General features: G+C 40.9%; 1 protein-coding gene across 1 annotated transcript in view; it reads left to right on the top strand.

Annotated features, from left to right (window-relative positions):
- Positions 1-20,909, top strand: part of LOC145349369 (deuterosome assembly protein 1-like) — a 131,538-nt gene extending 110,629 nt beyond the window's left edge. The window contains exons 13-14 of the mRNA XM_080197885.1: positions 3,288-3,621; positions 20,510-20,909. Of these exons, the coding sequence (XP_080054011.1) occupies positions 3,288-3,621; positions 20,510-20,722 (547 nt within the window). The 3' untranslated portion in view covers positions 20,723-20,909. The remainder of the gene's footprint in view (positions 1-3,287; positions 3,622-20,509) is intronic.
- The last annotated feature ends 1,600 nt before the right edge of the window (positions 20,910-22,509 follow it).

Below are 22,509 nucleotides of genomic sequence, written 5' to 3'. Positions count from 1 at the left end.
ACGTCTCAATGAGATCTCCCCTCATTCTTCTAAACTCTAACGAGTACAAGCCTAGTTTATTCAGCCTCTCCTCATAGCTCAACCCCCTCAACTCCGGAATCAGCCTAGTAAACCTCCTCTGCACTCCCTCCAAGGCCAAAATATCCTTGCGTAAGTACGGCGACCAAAACTGCACACAGTACTCCAGCTGCGGCCTCACCAATGCCCTATACAGCCGCAGCAAGACCTCCCTACTTTTATATTCAATCCCCCTTGCTATGAAAGCCAGCATCCCATTAGCCTTCCTGATCACCTGCTGCACCTGCAGGCTGGATTTTTGCGACTCATGCACAAGGACCCTGAGGTCCCTCTGCACCGTCGCCTGCTGCAGTTTTTCGCCACGTAAGTAATAGTCCTTCCTACCATTATTCCTACCAAAGTGACCACCTCGCACTTGCCAACATTAAATTCCATTTGCCATTTCCTGGCCCATTCGCCCAGCCTATCTAGATCCTTCTGCAGACCAGCAGAGAGATTGAGAAAATCAAAAGCAATAGCCCTTTATTATACATAGTGTGCAATGGCGAGATTTCATGCTAAAGGGAAAATGAAATAACTATAATCCCTATAGGACTTTGCCTCCACTTCCCATAATAGCCAATGCAATGTCTTCCAGGGGGAGCAAGGCATATATGAATGCTGGACCTCCTCCTATGGCTTTTATCCTTTTTCATTTGGGAGCTAGCTTCAACTGCAGGAAAGAAGGTGGGAGGAGAATGTTCACAACTACAAAGTGAGATATTTCAAGTATGTTCATGTCAGTGTAAAATAGTGCTGCGGATTTATGAACCGGCGTAGGGAGCAGGTGCAATGTATATCAGGAGCAGCAGAAGGAGGTGGAATGAAATTTGCTGCAGTGAATGGAATGGTGCTTGTGGAATATTATGAATGCTGAGAGTACATGTACCACAGAGCTAAAAGAGATTAATAATTTAGTGTTACATTACAAACCCTTTGTCACTGAACATTTTCTTCCTCAGTACCAGGCCCTCGGAACAACTTTTCTGATGCCAATCTCTGCTCACTATATTGCACTGCAGTATCATAAATTCATTCTAACCCTATGCTGATTGGATACTGTTCATTTCATCACAAGTAGTGATGCAACATTACATGGTTTGTTTTCATTTGTACAGCCTTGGAGAATATGTAGCCAGAGCAACAAAGCTTGTGTTATACATATACTTCAAACTCAATATATATTCTGTATTAGTCAAACATTACCAAAAATTTTATAAATACCTTCTTGGCAATGGGTTCAAAGGTGAGGGATCTTCTTCTGTCAACCTCCTCCACGAGCATCCTCAAAGCTACAACTAAAAATTAAATAATTCTTCTAATATCTACTCTGCCTGCCATTTCAGTGCTACTTAGAATTAAACTGATTCGAGCCACCATGCAGCTCTCCTTTAAGAAATGGAAGCTGCTTTTAACTGATGCCAGTTATATTCCATTTCAAATGCCACATGCACTTTCTTTCTTGCAGTTGAAGCAATCTCCCAAATGAAAGAAAACATAAAGCCGGAGGAGAAGGTCCAACATCCATGTATGAGATGAATATATCACCCTGAAAAAGCTCACTTGATAGCTTGATTGGTTTGAAACACTAGTTTTTATGATACTGAGCTTGAGCAGACTTCCACTGTGTCTGATGAAGAGTCATATTAGATTGGAAATATTAACTCTGCTTCTCTCTACATATACTGCCTGGCCTGCTAAGTTTCTTCAGCACTTTGATTTTAAGTGCAGGTTGTTCATCCATTGTTTACAATTTACAAAAGTGCACCTGTGTCCCTGTTGGCCGAACAAGAAATGTGTCTAGACAATAGTGATCCTTACTGTAGATATTTGAATAACTTGCTGGGATTGTACATGAAAATAATCATTTAGGTTATAGAAAGGCAGCCAGCACCTGTGGAATCATATTTCAGAAGAAGTTCACATTTAAAAAAAATCTAAGCAATAATAGTTCTGTGATTTATTAAGAGGTTGTCTGTATTTCTTTAATTCATTTATGGGATGCAGGTATTGCTGGCTAGACCAATATTTATTGCCTATCCCACATTACCCTTGAGAAGGTGTTGGTGAGCTGTCTTCTTGAATTGCTGCAGTCCCTAAGAGGTAGGTATACCCACAGTGCTGTTAAGGAATGAGTTCCAAGATTTTGACCCAGTGACAGTGAAGGAACAGCAATATATTTCCAAGTCAGCATAGCGAGTGATTTGGAGGGTACCACCAGGTGGTGGTATTCCCAGATACTTGCTGCTCTTGTCCTTCCGCATAGTAGCAGCTCTGGATTTGGAAGGTACTGCCTGAGGGACCTTGGTGAGTTTCTGCAGATGATACACATGGCTGCCATTGTTCGTTGATGAAGGAGGGATTGAATGTTGTTGGGAAAGGTATCAATCAAGTAGGCTACTTTGTCCTGAATGGTGTCAAGCTTCTTGAAAGTTGTTGGAGCTCATTCATCCAAGCAAGTGAGGAGTATTCCGTTACACTCATGACTTGTGCCATGTAGATGGTTGATGGTTTTGGTGTGTCAGGAGATGAGTTACCTGCTGCAGGATTCCTATCCTCTGACCAGCTCTGGTAGCCACAGTATTTATATGGCTAGACCAGTTCAGTTACTTCTTAACGGTAAACTCCAGGATGTTGATGGTGGGGAATTCAGCAATGGTAATGCAATTGAATGTCGGGTGATGGTTAGATCCTGTCATGTGGAGATCATCATTGCCTGCCACTTACCACTTGTCAGCCTAAGCATAGATATTGTCCAAGTCATGCTGCATTTGGATATGAGCTGCTTCAGTATTTGAGGAGTTGTGAATGGTACTGAACATTGTGCAGTCATCAGTGAGCATCCCCACTTTTGACCTTATGATGGAAGGAAGGTCATTGTTGAAGCAGCTGAAGATTGTTGGCCTAGGACTCTACCCTGAGGAACTCCTGCAGTAATGTCCTTGGGCTAAATTGATTGATGTCCAATCACCACAGCCATCTTTCTTTGTGTCAGGTCTGACTCCAACCAATGGAAAGATTCCCCTCTGATTCCCATTGACTCCAGTTTTGCTAGAGCTCCTTGATGCCATACTCGGTTGAATGCTGCCTTTATGTCAGGGGCAATCAATCTCAACTCACCTCTTGTATTCAGCTTTTATGTTTTGATGCACAAATTGGTTAAACTGTGTTTGATAGGTGAGGAACTCTATTAAGTTATGGCATGTCTATTTCTATTTTGCAAACTTTAGGAGAGTTAAGAAACTGCGACAGGAAAATGAACAACAAATGAACACCATGAAATCCAAACTGAATGAAACTATAGAACATTATGAGGGAAAAATTAAGAACCTTCAGAAAGGCTACAGCATTCAAAACAATGTCAGAATTTCTGCACCTGATTTTTCTGGCAACACAAGTAGGGAGTTCTCACTGGAAAGAAGGCCAGCAACTACAGAACTGTCTGCAGATAACAGCTATTCTTATTGGCATAGCAATGATATTACTAGTGAACCATTTGCTGATGTAAATACACCTGACATTTCTCTAACTTCCATCCATCCCCAGGAGAGTTTCCTGCTGCTGGTAAGTGTTTATGTTTTAAGAATTTATATTAATCTCTTAGATAACTAGTGCCAATAATGCCTCAGGACTCATTTGGTAGTAGTGACCTCACCTCTAAGCTGGAGAAGTTCAAATACCAATACCTAGGTATCTATTTTATAACACAATTTTCAGAGATTCTGCCTGAGGCATTACACTGGCATGGTATGCCTGCTCAGACAATCTCATAAACTATTCAAAAAAGAATGGGGGGGCGGGCGTCTCCTGGTTTTCCAGATAACATTTATTCCTCAAAACACTACAGGAAAACCAGATTAACTGGTTATTAATGTTATTTGTTGTATGAAAGAAATGTTCTCTGCAAAGATTCACCACTGAATTTAGCGAAGGAACAATAGTGACTCCACTTCAAATGAATTGGTTGTGAAATGCTTTGGGACAAGCTGAAGACATGAGAAGTGCTATTTAAATACAAATCTGTCTTTCTAACATAACTAAAGTACTAAATTAAATAATGTACATTCAGAGTAGATGGCCATTTCACCCTGAAGAAACTCTCTTGACGTCTTAATTTGTTGATAGATAAGTTCTCATGACACTGAATGATAGAAGTCCACAAAATTAGAAATAGTAGAGTTAGTAGTTCTTTTGCTGATCTATGCCCTTTGTTTCTGACCACCTGCATCTGAAATGCATTACCTGAAAGGGTTATAGAAGAAGATTCAATAGTAACTATCAAAGAGGAATTGGATATATGCATGAAAAGGAGAACATTGCAGAGCTATGATGAAGGATCAAGGATTCATTCAATGGTTCGTCAAAGAACCAGTAAGACATAATGGAAAAATGACTTCTTTCTGCGCTGTATTGTTCTATGATTCTAAGTCGTAAGGAAGATATTAATTCTGAAACAATTTGTTTTTGAAAGCTTGGGCAAAAATAAAAATATGAGTAATGATTTAATATGTATTCCATAATCACAAAGAATACAAGTATTAAATAAACATTGAGCCAGTGAGATTGCATTTCGATTTAGTGATTAAAAACTAATAATCATTACTAAGAGGGAATTATTGTTGTTAATTATCAATCACTGGGAGTGACTCTTCCAGCCACTGCACAGCTTGTGGGCCAGGAGACATCAGCAGGGGCCATTTTGCGGGCTTCCTGCTGGGGTTTAATCCAATGGGAGGCAGACCTTTAATCCGATGGGAGGCTGATTTTAATCTGATGGGAGGCAGATCTTGGTCAGGTCGTGTTTGGGCCTTCCGGATAGAAGTGGTGCAGGGCTCTCAATGATTCTCCAGCTGAGCAGCAGGGGACAGATTGGAAGTGGGGGAGAGAAAACTACCATTGTTTACCCATACTGTCATACCTCAACGTCAGAGCCTCAGTGCACTCCAGAAGTAAGTTTTTTAGCATAGTCAGCTCCGCTCCAGAAATAGATGTGGAACTGATTAAAATATGGAAATCACGATTTAAATCTCATTTAGATTATGATCGATCTCTGATTACTCAGTTGACTCCACAACTAACCGGATTAAAGCAGAAGCAGGCACATTTTGAGCAAGGTGGGGCCAGGTCTCCTATACAAATTGGACAGATTGTTCTTAATTAGAGTCAGAAATCTTGTATGTCACCTCCACCTCAGATACCTTCTGCTCTACTGAAGGTCAAACTGGAGTCAGTGTGGTGAAGGCCTTTATAAAACACATATTGGCTACAGGTAAAGTGCCGGAAGACTGGAGGACAGCAAATGTTGTCCCCTTGTTCAAGAAGGAAAGTAGAGACTATCCTGGAAATTATAGACTGGTGAGCCTTACTTCTGTTGTGGGCGAAGTTTTGGAAAGGATTGTAAGAGATAGGATTTATAATCATCTAGAGAGAAATAATTTGATTAGGGATAGTCAACATGGTTTTGTGAAGGGTAGGTCGTGCCTCACAAACCTTATTGAGTTCTTTGAGAAAGTGACCAAAGAGGTGGATAAGGGTAAAGCAGTTGACGTGGTGTATATGGATTTTAGCAAAGCATTTGATAAGGTTCCCCATGGGAAGCTATTGCAGAAAATACGGATGCATGGGATTGAGGGTGATTTAGCAGTTTGGACCAGGAATTGGCTAGCTGATAGAAGACAGAGATGGGAAATATTCAACCTGGAGTTCACTTACTAGTGGTGTACCACAGGGATCTGTTTTGGGGCCACTGCTGTTTGTCATTTTTATAAATGACCTAGATGAGGGTGTAGAAGGATAGGTTAGTAAATTTGCGGATGACACTAAAGCCGGAGGAGTTGTAGACAGTGAGGATGGATGTTACAGTTTGCAGAGGGACATAGATAAGCTGCAGAGCTGGGCTGAGAGGTAGCAAGTGGATTTTAATGTGGAAAAGTGTGAGGTGATTCACTTTGGAAAGAGTAACAGGATTACAGAATATTGGGCTAATGGAAGGACTCTTGGTAGTGTCGACGAGCAGAGAGATCTCGGTGTACATGTGCATAGATCCCTGAAAGTTGGCACCCAGGTTGATAAGGTTGTTAAGAAGGTGTATGGTGTGTTAGCTTTTATTGGCAGAGGGATTGAATTTCGAAGCTGTGAGATCATGTTGCAGCTGTACAAAACCTTGGTGTGGCCGTACTTGGAGTATTGCGTACAGTTCTGGTCGCCACATTATAAGAAGGATATGGAAGCATTGGAAAGGGTGCAGAGGAGATTTACCAGGATGTTGCCTGGTATGGTGGGAAGGTCTTATGAGGAAAGGCTGAGGGACTTGAGGTTGTTTTCGTTAGAGAGAAGAAGGTTAAGAGGTGACCTAATTGAGGCATACAAGATGATCAGAGGGTTAGATAGGGTGGATAGTGAGAGCCTTTTTCTTTGGATGGTGATGGCTAACACGAGGGTACATAGTTTTAAACTGAGGGGTGATAATTATAGGACAGATGTCAGAGGTAGGTTCCTTACTCAGAGGGTAGTAAGGGCATGGAATGCCTTGCCTGCAGCAGTTGTGGACTCACCAGCTTTAAGGGCATTCAAATGGCCATTGGATAGGCATATAGATAATATTGGAATAGTTTAGGTTAGAGGATCATTAGATTGGTTTCATTGGTTGGTGCAACATCGAGGGCCGGAGGGCCTGTACTGCGCTATAATGTCCTATGTTCTATGTTCTATATTGGTCAGGTAATCTAGATTATGACTTCTTGATGTTTTGGTTTCTATTTAAGGTATGACAGTATGGGTGAACAATGGTAGTTTTCTCTCTCCCACTCCCACCCCACCATCTGCTGCTCAGCTGGAGAATCATTGAAAACCTGTATCACTTCTATCCAGAGGGCCCAACATAACCTGGCCAAAATCTGCCTCCTATTGATTAATCCCCCAGTCGGTGCACATCCCACGCACAGGGCTATTGGCAAATCAGAAGCTGGCAGGTCTCTGTTACAGAACAAGGGTGGTTTTTCATGAGTAATTATAAAATAGTGCACCGTTCAAAACCCAATTAAAACTCATTCTATGTATCTTAGTTTTTCAGGGAATTTTGTCAAAAGTTTAGAGTGGAAAAAGTGGATTTTTATACCAAGTAAAATTTTTTCAAAGATTTTAATTTATGAGGACTTCACCAGTGCACCCTATGAAGGAACAGGAAACCGCCAGCAGCAACCTCTAGGTTGTTGTGTTTAATTGCACGTGTGCAGACAGCAGAAGTTGCAGTCAGTTTCACAATTAATGATGGCAAATGCTGACAATTTCTTTGTCATTACCACTGCAAATGTATTCACCAAGGAGTCCTTCTCAGCAAACAGATTCCCGGAGGAAAGTTTCATTCTACATATACAGGATCCTCTGCAAACCTTTTCCCTATGAACCAATTTTTTTATCAAAAAATAACTCTCTATAAAAATTTGGACAACATTTGAACTACTGATAGAATTTTAATTTACTTTTGTTTGTTTTGTAATCCTTTCGGCTCTGTCTACTACTATGTTTGATGAATTTTCTTTTCAGTAGCAGTAGTATTTAGGCTTTTAATATAGTCAATTCTTTTGAGACTTACAGTCTGGCGATATAACAACACTGAACAATTAAATTGGGACTCTGCAAAAAATGAATGCACAAGGCAATTCCTGAAATAGAATAGCCACATACTTATTTAATTTGACAGACAAGGCTGCCATCAATATGCTTGTTTTATTTATAGTAGAAGTCAATTTTTCCTTCTTTCACTGTAATCATCTCTCTCAGTGTTTCACATTTCTGCAACCACCTGTTTTATTAATCAAAAATTGGGGATTGCAGTGATACAGATGAATTCTGAGCATTTCTTTTTCTGGGATTAAGGGAGCAGGACATTGCTTTTACTGTATGTAGCTGAAGAAGAGTTATAGAAAATTAAAATGCGTCACTTTATCTCCAAGATCACGCTTAATAGTTTAGTGTGATGGATACTGAATCACAATTAGAAACTTTTGCTTTCAGCAAATAGCCTTCATGTTATTTTTGCTTTACATTTGTTTGTTGCAATCAGAAAAAACTTCTCCTTCAGATTTGAGAACCTATCACAAAAGCTTGAACACACTCAGGCTATTTGCTTCGGAAAAGAGAAGGCTGAGGAGTGACCTGATAGAGGTCTTTAAGATTATTGATAGGGTAGACATAAAAATGTTTTCACTTGCAGGTATGACCAGAACTAGGGGTCAGAAATTTCAGATAATCACTAAGGAAGTCCAATTGGGAAATCAGAAGAAATTTATTTACTCAAAAAATAGTCAGAATATGGAACCCACTACCAAGAAAAGTAATTGATCCAAATGGCTTAGATGCATTCAAAGTGAAGCTATAGAAATACCTGAGGGAGAGATGTATAAAAGGATATGTTACTGTAATTGGTTTACATGAATAAGTAGAGATACGCAGGCTCATGTGCAGCATAACCACTATTTGGCCAAATGGCTTATTTCTGTGCATTGTAATGTAATTGTCTCGGATGGTGATTTTTTGACACCCTGGTGCTGAGATCTGGAATGTCTCTAGTCGCGTCCCAGAAATCCTAAGGTGGGAGGGAGAGGAGCCAGAGATAGTGGTACATATTGGTACCACTGACATAGATATGAAGAGGGAAGGGGTCATGGAAAGAGAATATAGAGAGTTAGGTAGACAGTTGTGAAGGAGTAATGCAAAGGTAGTAATCTCAGGATTGCTGCCTGTGCCACGGGAAAGCGAGAGCAAGACTGGAATGAGGTGGAGGATGAATGCATGACTGAGGGACTGGAGCAGGGAGCAGGGATTCAGGTTCTTGGATCATTGGGACCTCTTTTGGGGCAGATGTGACCCGTACAAAAAACACGGATGGCACTTGAATCCCAAGGATTGTAATGTCCTGGCGGGAAGATTAGCTAAGGCTACTGGGGAGACTTTAAACTGGAAAGGTTGGGGGGAGGGAATCGAGATGAGGTAACTGGGAGCGAGGAGGTTAGCTTGCAAATAGAGAAGGATTGTAGACCGTGTAAGAGGGAAGATAGACGGGTGATGGAGAAGGGGAGCACTAAGATTGAAGGTTTGAGATGTGTCTATTTTAACGCCAGGAGTGTGGTGAATAAAGTGGATGAGCTTAGAGCGTGGATCGCTGCCTGGAAATGTGATGTGGTGGCCATTACAGAGACTTGGATGTCTCAGGGACAGGGCTAGATACTTCAGGTGCCGGGTTTCAGATGTTTCAGAAAGGACAGGGAGGGAGGCAAAAGAGTGGGGGGAGGGGCACTGTTGAATGTCACAGCTGTAGAGAAGGTGGAGGCTGTGGAGGGATTGTCTATGGGGTCTCTGTGGGTGGAAGTTCGGAACAGGAAAGGGTCAATAACTTTGCTGGGTATTTTCTTTAGGCTGCGCAATAGTAACAGGGATGTTGAGGAGCAGATAGGGAAGCAGATCCTGGAGAGATGTAGTAATAACAGGGTTGTTGTGATGGGAAACATTAATTTCCCAAACATCAATTAGAATATCCCTAGGGTAAGGGGTTTGGGTGGGGAGGAGTTAGGTGTGTTCAAGAGGGTTTCCTGACATAGTATGTGGATAAGCCTACAAGAGGAGAGGCTGTACTCGATCTGGTACTGGCTAATGAACCTGGACAGGTGTCAGATCTCTCAGTGGGAGAACATCTTGGGGATAGTGATCATAACTCTTTTTCCTTTATGCTAGCATTAGAAAGAGATAGGATCAGGCAAGTTAGGAAAGTGTTTATCTGGACTAAGGAGAAATATGAAGCCATCAGGAAGGAAATTAGACAAGTAAATTGGAAGGAGGTATTCTCGAGAAAAAGGACCAAAGTAAGGTGGCAGATTTTCAAGGAATGTTTGTCTAGAGTTCTGCACGACAATGTTTCGATGAGACAGGGAGGTTTTAGTAGGTTACGGGAACCATGGTGCACGAAAGTTGTAACGAACCTAGTCAAAAAGAAAAGTAAAGCATACAAAAGATTCAGAGAGCTAGGAGATGTTAGGGATCTAGAGGAGTATACAGCTTGTAGGAAGGAACTTAAGAAGGAGATTAGGAGAGCCAGAAGGAGTCATGAGAAGACCTTGGCAACTAAGATTAAGGAGAACCCTAAGGCGTTCTACAAATATGTGAAGAGTAAAAGGATGAGATGTGAAGGAATAGGACCTATAAAATGTGAAGGTTGGAAAGTTTGTACAGAACCAGTAGAAATAGTAGAGGTGCTTAATGAATACTTTACCTCGGTATTCATGTTGGAAAAAGATCTGGGTGGTTGTACTGCAGGCTTGCAGCAGACTGAAAAGATTGAGTATGTGGACATTAAGAATGAGGATGTGTTGGAAGTTTTGACTAGCATGAAGATAGATAAATCACTGGGACCGGATGGGACGTACCCCAGATTACTGTGGGAGGCCAGGGAAGAGATTGCACAAGCTTGTGCGTTTACTATCAAATAAATCGGTTGGACTAAAACCTGGTGTTGTCAGACTTTTTACTGTGTTTACCCCAGTCCAACGCCGGCGCATCCACATGATGATCTTTGTGTCATCAGTGGAGACGGGAGAGGTTCTGAACAATTGGAGGATTGCAAATGTGATTCCTATATTCAAGAAAGGTAATAGGGATAGCCCAGGAAATTACCGACCAGTGAGTCTAACCTCAGTGGTTGGTAAGTTGGAGAAGATTCTGAGGGACAGGATTTATGAACATTTAGAGAAGTTTAGTATGCTGAATAGTAGTCAGCATGGCTTTGTCAAAGGCAGATCGTGCCTTACGAGTCTGGTTGAGTTCTTTGAAAATGAGACTAAACACATTAACGAAGGAAGAGCAGTAGATATGATTTATATGGACTTCAGCAAGGCGTTCGATAAGGTCCCCCATGCAAAACTTCTTGAGAAAGTGAGAGGGCATGGGATCCAAGGGGCTGTTGCCTTGTGGATCCAGAACTGGCTTGCCCGCAGAAGGCAGAGAGTGGTTGTAGAAGGGTCTTTTTCTGCATGGAGGTCGGTTACCAGTGGAGTGCCCCAGGGATCTGTCCTGGGACCCTTGCTGTTTATAATTTTCATAAATGACCTGGATGAGGAAGTGGAGGGATGGGTTGGTAAGTTTGCTGATGACACAAAGTTTGGTGGTGTTATGGGTAGTTTGGAGGGATGTCAGAAGTTGCAGCGTGACATAGATAGGATGCAAGACTGGGCGGAGAAGTACAGATGGACTTCAACCCAGATAAATGTGTAGTGGTCCATTTTGGCAGGTCAAATGGGATGAAGGAGTATAATATCAAAGGTAGGACTCTTAGCAGTGTAGAGGATCAGAAGGACCTTGGGGTCTGGGTCCATAGAACTCTTAAATCGGCCTCGCAGGTAGAAGATGTGATTAAGAAGGCATATGGCGTGCTGGCCTTCATTAATTGAGGGAATGAGTTTAGGAGTCAGGAGATAATGCTGCAGCTTTATAAGACCCTGGTCAGACAGACCCCTCTTGGAGGCCTGTGCTCAGTTCTGGATGCCTCACTACAGGAAGGATGTGGAAGCTATTGAAAGGGTGCAGAAGAGATTTACAAGGATGTTGCCTGGATTGGGTGGCATGCCTTATGAGGATAGGTTGAGGGAGCTCGGTCTTTTCTCCTTAGAGAGACGAAGGATGAGAGGTGACCTGATAGAAGTGTATAAGATGTTGAGAGCTGTAGATAGGGTGGATTCTCAGAGGTTTTTTCCCAGAGCTGGAATGGTTGCTACAAGAGGACACAGGTTTAAGGTGCTGGGGAGTAGGTACAGAGAAGATATCAGGGGTAAGTTTTTCATTCAGAGGCTGGTGGGTGAGTGGAATCGGCTGCCGTCAGCGGTGGCAAATTCAGTAGGGTCTTTTAAGAGACTTCTGGATCAGTACATGGGACTTAATATAATTGAGGGTTATAGGTAAGCCTAGTAGGTAGGGATATCATTGGCGCAACTTGTGGGCCGAAGGGCCTGTTTGTGCTGTAGTTTTTCTATGTTCTATGTTCTTTCTATGTAATATCCAATAATAATTTCTGAGTAAGCCATTTTTATGGTTATAAACATATAAAAAATAATTTATTCATTGATATGTTTATAAAACAATCTTACCTATCAAAATAGTGCAAAATTTAAAATAGCCTGCGGAGCAAGCATGGTGGCAGGAGGTTCAAACAGGAATACTGACGCCTGATTCTTTGGTATTGGAAAACTGTCCTGAGTTTAGTGACGAGGCAAGAAGAAGGGGCCGATATGGAAATCCTGCCCGCTTGCTGTTAGATGTCAGATCAATTCATTAATGAACCACTTAAACCCCAGTATATAACAGGACAAGTATGGGTCTCCCTTGTCTCTGCAAAGATGCCCAGCAAACACTCTTGGGTTTGCCAATAGCCTACCAGATGGATTCCATGTTCACAGGCACTAGATCGAGGGACCTGGCATCAGGAATGGGGAGGCTGTTAAAAACTACTCCCCTGCCTTTGTTTCTAACCCCTTTGCTGACCGCATCAGTGACCCTCTTCCTGTGACCGACATACCGAGCAATGGTCCATGGTGAAGACCTCACAGCATGATCAACAGCAGTGACTTCTCCTGGTGATGCAATTAGTAACAAAGACCAGGGGTGCCTGGGGGCCACTGCCGGGGTGTCCGATGTGTATTGCCATGGTGTCTGTGGGCAATACCAGGTGAGTGCTGCCTGATGGGCACTGTCTGGCCATGCTCCTGAGCACCCTGAGGCTTCAATGGCCTCCAGGCCCCCGAAGTGGCCATCATGACAGGTCTCTGTTGGTGGAGAGCAGCAGTGAGGGGAGATCTCATTGAGACATATAAGATGATGAATGGGATGGATAGGATAGAGGTGGAGGGACTCTTCCCGCTCAGAAAGGACAGTAGGACTAGGGGGCACAGCCTCAAGATAAAGGGGGGGCGGTTTAGAACGGAGTTGAGGAGGAACTTCTTCACTCAAAGGGTGGTGAATCTCTGGAATTCTCTGCCCATTGAAGTGGTAGAGGCTGCCTCGCTAAATATTTTTAAGACACGGGTTGATGGGTTTTTGATAAGCGAGGGGATTAAGAGTTATGGGGAGAGGGCGGGAAAGTGGAACTGAGCCACGACAGATCAGCCATGATCTTATTGAATGGCGGGGCAGGCTCGAAGGGCTAGATGGCCTACTCCTGCTCCTATTTCTTATGTTCTTATTATGTTCTTATGATTCTCACCATTATCATATCTCACCCAAAGGCCAGAAAATTCCATGCACTGGAGTTGAACAGGCTATGCATATTTAAATACTACTTTAAATATGCTAATCATCCTGGGCACGATCCAGTTCACGCCATTAGAAAGGAGCCTAGAGAATCACCAACTCTTTGGTGTCAGGTATCAAACCCATTTTTAGGCCCAAGAGCACTCCAAGATCAGTGCAGTCTGAGCCAGGTGTAAGATCGGAGAATTCCTCCCAATATTTAAGGTTTAAACTGAATCCCATGTGTCTTTATTTCACGTTCTGTAAAAATTGTAAAGGTGAATGACCATCAGTGCTTTTCATTTCCTGTTTTGCTCAGTAAAATTACTTCAGTTTGTTTTGCTGCTAAGTCTGCTTAATGAATTCACTGTTCTTAGATTATATTTAATTCGATTATAGTTGCTACAAGAATGAAATTGTCAGGGAATGTGAAATACAAACCAGGAACATGCTAAACCCTTGTGAGTAGCTTTGATTGAGGTTAATGCAAGTACCATCACTTCACCGTTGAGCACAAAATCTGAGCCTTGAAATTTGCTGGTGCCAGCCCTTAAGTGATGCAGTGCTGAAGGCCATAAAAAGCCCAGAGCAAGTTGCATAAGCTGTTGTTCCCCTTCCTCAAAGCCACGTTTTCAATAAACATTTTCATTTTCTTTTCCCAAGTTTTCAATGGTTTTAATTTTAAGCTTGTATACCTGACTTCAAAAATCATTGGGCATTTTTTAAAACCTCTGCTGTTATTCTGCTATGAGGAGAGAAAGGAGAAGAATCAGGAAAACCACCCAGAAATGTCACAATAAACATGTGCCAATTGTGGCCTATGTTCCCCTGCCTGCAAATTTAGATCGGGTAACTTCATTATGACCCCTTGAAAGTGTTTGACAAGGCTGCATTTCTCCTATGAAGTAGTAAATGAATTATGCTGATTTTGTTTACAATTCATAAAGGATGATGGTGATGTCCTATGGCGAAAGGCTGAGTAAGCATCCCCACCCTGAAGAATATCTGATTCTGCTGCCAAAGCAGCCTTAGTATCACAAGCTTCCTTTGGGAGCAAACTCAACCAGTTGTTGGCTGACATGCAACTCACTTCCAGAAGTACCAATATCCCAGTTGAAGATCATTCTTTTACTCCATCATACAGACATCATTTTGTCTTGCCCAAAATCATCCTGCACATATAAGGCAGTGATAAAACTAATCTCAGAACCTTCCTCACATTTAAGGCTACTGTATCTCTCACTGGCACCCTGTCAGTACTAGCTTACTGCTTCATCAGCCATGGTACATAAAAACATTCAGAAGACAAGAAATAGGACCAGGAATAAATCATATGGCCCTATGAGCCTGCTCCACCATTTAATAGAGAAATCCAGAGATTTGCAACCCTTTGAGTGAAGTAATTTCTCTTCATTGCAGTTTTAAATGATTGGCACCTTAACCTGAGTTTGTGACCCCAGATAAGATTCCCCGACCAGCAGAAATTATCTTCAAGTCTACCCTATTGAGCCCCTTCAGAATTTTGTATGTTTTACTTAACATGGCCTCTAGTTTTTTCTAAAATCCAGAGAATAAAGCTACAGCTTACTCAGCTTCTTGCCATAGGAGATCACCTTCTTCCTAGTAACTGATTCAGTGAACCTTTACTATTTGGTCTCCAATGAAAGTATATTATCCATAAATATGGAGACCAAAACTGCACAAAGTCTTTCACTGTTGGTTTCACCGAAACGCTGTACCGTTGTAGCAAGGCTTTTTTTCCATTGTACTCCAACCCCCTTGCAATAAAGGCCAATGTGCTATGTGCCTTCCTAATTATTTGCTATACCCACATGCTAACTTCCTGTATTCCTTGTATGAGCACACCCGAGTTTTTTTGAAGATTTCAGCTGGTTCATGATTTTCACAGTAACTTCATTGCAGTGTTAATGTAAGCCTACTTGTAACACTAATAAATAAACATTAATAATTGTGTATTTGATCTTTCCTTTGACTTCAGCTGAAAATAGGTGAAATACAGCTAAAGAAAAATACAATTAGAAAACAAGAGGAAGAATGCAGCTGCAAATGCAGAGATATCTAATGGTCCACCCATCGCTGTGTGAAAAGAACAGATGGGGTGTTAATAACACAAAAGCTCACTCTCTAATTAGATATTTTGTTGTTATCATATGCAGTATTCTTTGCTTGTGCACACTCACTTAATGGACAAGTTAATGTAATGTGTCTTGCAAATCATGGAATATATAATTATTATGATGCAGATTGCTGCTTCATTATCAATCTCCCAAGAATGTCTGTACACTCCCTCCTGAGCAAAATTTCAATAGCTTCCATCCATGGAGAGAATTGTTAATATGGTGAAATGTACCACCTGCTCCAAATGCTGCCCTCTTGTTATTTGCTACTTTTTGCCATAAATAAAGCTTCTCAAACGGTTTCCTAGTGTGACCCCATTTCAACGCCTCAGATTTTGTGAGACCACAGGGTGAAAATTTGGAAGGCATGAGAGTTGTTGAGAGTGTGGGAATGCTTCAAACAGCTTGCACAGACATGCTGGTTAGGTGCAATAGCCATGCTAAATCCTCCCTCAGTGTACCTGAACAGGCGCTGGAGTGTGGCTAGGGGATTTTCACAGTAACTTCAAATAAAGCAATTATAGTACAAAACACTTGAAACAGCTAGATACATACAATAACTTCAACTCAAATTTAATATATCAGAAAATCTACATTGTAAATTGGACACGTGCATAATTAACTCTTTTTAATTAACTCTATAATTCTTTACACCTCTCTATAATTCTTAGATACATAAAATCTTGAAGTTCCTTTTCTGCATGTACAGGATATTTGATATACATGACTGCAAATTGCTACACATTCATCACAATAAGGCTTTGATTTACAATCATAATAGATTTTCCTCCACTACAAAAATATTATGGCTCATAAAACTTTCACCAAGCATGAATATGTACTTAGAAATATATTGACGTTCCTCCACTGTCGCCAGGATAAAATCCTGGAACTCTCTACCCAACATCACGTGGATGACAGCTGTTCAAGAAGGGAGCTCAGCACCACCTTCTTCAGGGCAATTAAGGAAGGGGCAATGCCGGTGAAGCTTGCTCCCATTGAATTTGTTAAAAAAATGCTCTCAGATTTAGACTGATCTACAAAAGCTTTGACTGTTGCAATGACACCAGAGGTAGCAAGCTTGTTGCACCTATCTCAAAACCCAGGTTTCTATTTGTTTGGCATTGACTCATCACTTGGTGAGATGATGAAAAGGCAGGATTTCTATTTAAAAAATGTACACCTACATTTCATTGACCTTTTTTTGCTGCAGTAACAATTGGACCTCAGAGACCAACTCATTTGGCTATGCCCACAAATAGAAAAAGTACAAAGATTTAAAGGGACCTCACAGCTGTCAGAAACAGTCCAAGCTCCAAGGCAACCATTACTACCTCAGAGCTCATGATTCCAAAAATCAAATTGCGCAATGCCACTAGGGGCCACAACCCATAGTTTGGGAAGCTCTGCCATAAATATAAGAGACCCACATTAAGACCCAAGAAAATTCATTCCTGAAATACATTCTTTCAACATTGTGGAATGTATAATGTAATTTATATTATCAAAATATTTTCACTTCCTTTTTTAGAATATATAACATTGCTCCTAACACTCCTTCATGTCAAAGCATTGCTTTTTCCATTTACTCATAAGAACTAATAGTTTAATTCCTACCAACAATGAAAGAACTAAGGGATGCAGCAAACACAAGAGGATGGAAAGTTAGGAGTTTACATTGCAGGAGAAAGCTTCAGGGACAATAAGTCCATGGAAGGATTTAAACACAAGGGTGAGAATTCTAAATTTGAGGCAACAAAGGACCAAGAATGAATGTAAGTCAGCAAGGGCAAAGGTGATATATGAGTGAAACCTAATGCAGGATAGCACTGGGACAGCAGAGGAACAAGTGCAGGCTTTTTTCACACTCCAATAGATCAGGTCCTAAATCATCCTGTGAAATGTCTTCTGTCTCTGGCTCTAGATCTGATGGCTTACCATCTTGGTCACACAGGACTTCAATGCACTCTTTCATCATTTATTTCTTCAGGTTCTGTAAACACACACTACCTATTATCAGTTCCTCGTTTTATCTTTCTTATCTATATTATGAAATAGTTAATGCTATGAAAAAACTGAAGCCAGAAAAGCAGAAGGATGTGATGGAATTCCCACAGAAATGATAAAAGGATGTGGCGAGAAGGCAACAAGAGAATTAATTAACCTGTGTAAAGAGATGAATATTGAGGGAAAATAGCTGGAAGATTTTTCAAGCAACACAATATTTCTATGGGAGAAGAAGGCAAATACTACAAAATCTGAAAAAGCTTTGCACCATTACTTTGATTACACATGCACCTAAGGTAATATAAATATTCTAGCAAATAGATTTGAGGCCAAAGCAAGTTATTACATCAACTGTGATCAATTCAGTTTGAGGAAGGGTTGTGGAACTAGAGAGGCGAAAAAAATGATGGGAGTTTTTAGCAAAAGAAGCTTAGAATACCACCAAGAAGTCAACATTTGCTTTGTGGATTAGGAAAAGGCTTTTGAGTCGTTGAACAGGCAAAAGCTGTTGAAAGTGCTGGAACTGATCAGAGTTGATTAAATAAGTAAAAGAATGATTATAGTAGTTATGTGCACAGGACAGGCTGCTACAATCAGGTCAGCATTTAGTGAAACTGAATTTGGTTTGATTAGGCATGGGGTAAGACAAAGTTGTCAACTATCACCATTGCCCCTTATAACATACGTGGATAAAATGATAAAAGAAGCACCTGATGAAGTACAAAAAGCTGTCAAAGTAGGAGATCAATTAGTGAAGATAATGAGCTTTGCACTGGTGTGTCTTGAGGCACACTGGCAGTGTCCAAAGCTCTGAGCCAGAATCTCCAGGTTCAAGTCCCACTCTGGGACTTGGTAGCCATAGCCAAACAGATTTATTATCAACCTGCAAATTTCTCCAATATACCGATGGAGACAGTAAGAACAGGAGAGTTTTTTTGTCAGTCAAAACCTGCAGAAGTGCAATGGCATCGCACTGCAAAGTATAACCATAGACCAACACATGGAATTTCATGGTCACCACCTTATGGCATAGTACTTGAAGCAAGAGAGTGATATTTGCAGATAACCAGCAGAAGGTCTACCAATACTAATGACTGAAGTGATGAAAACATTTGGAATGAAAATTAATGCAAAAAAGAGATAAATTATGAAAACTTGAAGAAATAATGAAGGGAAAGTAAAAATCTAGATACATGGTCAATAGTCGGAACAGGTACCACAATTTTAAGTATCTGGAAAACATTTTGTCAGAAGATGGTTAGTGTCATAAAGAGAGCAGAATTAGAATATTAATGGCAAAAAAAGTATTAGTTAAAAATAAAGAATTACTCAGCATTAGAATGGGTAGTGATATTGCAAAAAGAATTATCAAGGCTATGATTTAATGTGTCTTGTTATACAGAGCTTAAATATAAAATGTCAACTACAAGTCTGAATGGGTTCTGTGTTGAGGTTCTTGAGATGAATAGAAGTTGGTAGCCTTTGGGCCTCCAGGCAAAGTTATAACCAGGTTTCAGTAGAGATAAATCTTTGCAGATCAAAATAAGTCAGCCCCTCTTCCTCTCCCGCTTTCACTCCCTGGGTTGACTGGTTATCCAGGCAAGATTCTATTCTTAATACCAGAGGAATGCTCCCTCCTGAAGCCCTACTGGTTTCCAGACTGACCGATTTCTGGCAAGTTCTTGGAACAATAAGATTTGTTATCTGAAGTCAGTTTCAATCATGTGGCCACATGATCAATACTTCTGTTGTCCACACAAGTGACTTGAAATTAGAAGTCATTGCTACATGTTAGAAGATAAAAGGTGGTTGTTCACACCTACTTGTGATAAACTGGTTGTTCTGTGACTCTCTATGATAAGTGTTGAGCTCAGGGAAAGTAAATCTAGCACTCCATTGATTTCAAATTCCTATTCATAGCCAGACCATGTGGGTGCAAATTCCATTTTTGTATTCTGATTGCCTTTTCAAGGGAGGGTCTTCTGCCAATGGATATTTATATTTTAATGACCTTCCAAAAGCATGTTCAGATACAAGTTAATCCATTGTAAGAAATCACAAAAGGTCACTTATCCCTGGGTGGCTATCTTTCTAGAACATTGTCATTTTTCTAAGTGTCTAATTAGGATAAAGTCTGTTTTTTGTAAGTTAAGAACATGATGGACAGGCAGAATTCCCTCATAAAATGGTAAAATGTGAAAATCAGCAATGTTTCTCCCCAAAGAAACAGGCAGGCTTTATTTCCAGATCTTCTGACATTTGACAAACAAAGCAGATGGTATGTTTTGCACCATCATACCTGAGGGGTGGGGCAAAAAGACTCCAGCAAGACCAGTTTCACAGAGATCTGGAAGGTGCCCCAATCTCAAAGTTTGAGATTGGGGCACCCAAAAACTCCTGCTCCCACGAACGTCGAGAACCCCTGCAAATAAGGAGAAGATCCCCAACTCTCTACCACAGAGCGTCAACATCCCCCCATCACTAAAGGTTTGGGCCAGCCCCAAACCACAAAGATACCAGGGTGACCCACTTCACCTCCAACCCATCCACACAGGCATTGGGTCTTTGGGGCATTGGCCCCTCTCTCCTCTAGTTGCCAGCAACAACTCCACTCCTCCCTCTCCCCCGCCCATCACCTACTTAATCACCACCTACTTAATTGCCAGCATCGGGACATCAGCCCATCTGTTTCTGAGTGTGACCCTCATTATCTGAGTTCTCCCTCTCAGCCATAATGGAATTTTTGTTTGCAGCAGACAGGTCTGGAAGATCCTCCCCACTCCCCTCCCCTCCACCCTTGGACCCTAATACCTTCCCAATACTTTTACTGAGCATGACATTCTTCATGTACAAAATAAAGCAATAATGTTGAATCAACATCCTGCATGACTACAAATTACGTATTCAATTGTAAATTATTGCATTTGATAAGATGAATATAGGATTTTCAAATGAGAGCAGAACAATCATTTAATGGAATCACAATTGTTCAGCAAACCTACTAATGTAATGTTGAATACTTCTGTAATGTTTAGAAGCCCAAAGAGATGGCAGAAGCTTCTTCACTAACAGAACATTTCCTTGAAGAAGAAGAAGAACGAGCCCGAGTGTTGGAAGAGCTTCTTAATTCCCACATTGATGAGTTGCAAACTGATTCAGAACACATAGTTAAAATGTATGCTGGAGCAAGAGTGGATGTGCCTGATGTCACAGCTTTATTGTGTCAATCGACTCATCAAGAAACCTAACATAGAATGGATTTCTTGAAATTAGTATGTGTAGTACGTAGTAAATTAATAGACCCATGAGATCTGTGACTAACGCAGCAATTCAGTGTACACATGTCTGCAACTACTAAATAATTGCATGCACAAAACCTATAATTTAAACTGTTCAAAACTACTGGAGTGAAATTTTTATGTGAATAATATTAATGTTTTGAGACATATCTTCAGAAAAAGTTGATTCTATTCATATGGATGCAGTTTTACATTTGATTATTAACACTGTTCATTCATTGTCATCTTGAGTAAAGGAAAAAGTTATTTTGGGAAAAACTCAGGTAATGACTGTATCATTCAGAATTTCTGTACCAACACACATGCCTTGTGCATGTACAATTAATTAAGTCTAGATATAACATATCATAAGTCTTGTGGTTTCATCCAGCTTGTTGTGTAATATTTAATTCTTGCAACTGACATGTTTTCACTGCCATGGGAGGTTGGAGATGAGGTGCTTATTTGCAAGTACAAAACATTTCCATCACATACTGTTTGTTGTTTTACTATTCTGTGCTCCTACCCCAGAATTCTACATTGCTTTGGTTCCCAAATGAGGTAATGCTGTAGCTCATGTTTCATTTCCACCTCCTTGCTGTCATTGTTCACTGCCACTGTGCTTTTCCAATATCATTTTCCTCTTTATCATCCCTCACTACAATTGTTAATATCATCCAACCTGTTTCCCATTGAACAATCTGCCAAACTCCTGATCCCCCCGCTACCTGTTCTGCTCTCAGTCCTACTTACCCTGAACCTCTTTTGACTCTATGCGCTTCAATAAGGGTTGGCCCTTCATCCTTAATCTATATCCCACTTTTTCTCTCCTCTCTACTCCTTTGTCTTTTATCAGTTTCCCTTAAAAGAAAATGTGTTTGCTTTCAGAATTCAGCATTTAAAGTGAATGAAATTGGAATGGAAAAAAATTCTGAGTCGCTTGATATGGTGCCATAAGTACAATGCCCTGTCAGAAATCACAGGGTCACCAAATTTCCATAATACTGGGGAGAAAACAACTTGAATTTATAAAGCATGAAGGTGGAGTGAATAAAATCACAAATGCTCAATAGGGCAGCATTTGCAGAGCTCAGAGTTCTAGAGGGCTTGTAGAGCTGAAGGAGATTTCACGTTGGGGAGGCCCGAGGTCACAAGAAGTGGTTTGAAAGCAAGACTGAAGATTATAAAATAGAGGCATTGCTTGATCAGGAGCCTCTGTAGATCAGCAAACACAGGGAAGATGGTTGCAAATGTGAGGATATGGGCAATAGTGTTATGAATGATCTCAATGATCAGGAGTTTGGCAGATTGTTCAGTGGGAAACAGGTTTGATGATATTGACAATTGTAGTGAGAGACGATAAAGAGGAAAATGATATTGGAAAAACACAGTGGTAGAACACTGTGATAGACCACAGGAGAGCAGCCTGGAGTGGATTGAATAAACAACTCTGGTGATAACAAAGACATGGATAGGAGTTTCAGTATTAGGTAAATTGAGGCAAGGTTGAAGCCGGGTGAAGTGGGAAATAAGCAGTGGTAGTTTTTGATGCAGTTGTATTGTAGCTATGATGTAGAGATGCCAGTGTTGGACTGGGTGGGCACAGCAAGAAGTCTCAAAATACAAGGTTCAAGTCCAACAGGTTTATTCGGAATCACTAGCTTTCACAGTGTTGTTCCTTCATCAGGTGAGTGGTGATGAAGGAGAAGCGCTCCAAAAGCTTGTGATTCCAAATAAACCTGTTGGACTTTAACATG

The sequence above is a fragment of the Carcharhinus amblyrhynchos genome, chromosome 10, assembly GCF_965287045.1.
Source record: "Carcharhinus amblyrhynchos chromosome 10, sCarAmb.v2.hapA, whole genome shotgun sequence".
Lineage (NCBI taxonomy): Eukaryota > Metazoa > Chordata > Chondrichthyes > Carcharhiniformes > Carcharhinidae > Carcharhinus > Carcharhinus amblyrhynchos.
The sequence above is the reverse complement of the archived record's forward strand: the minus strand, read 5'-3'. Positions and strand labels throughout refer to the sequence as shown.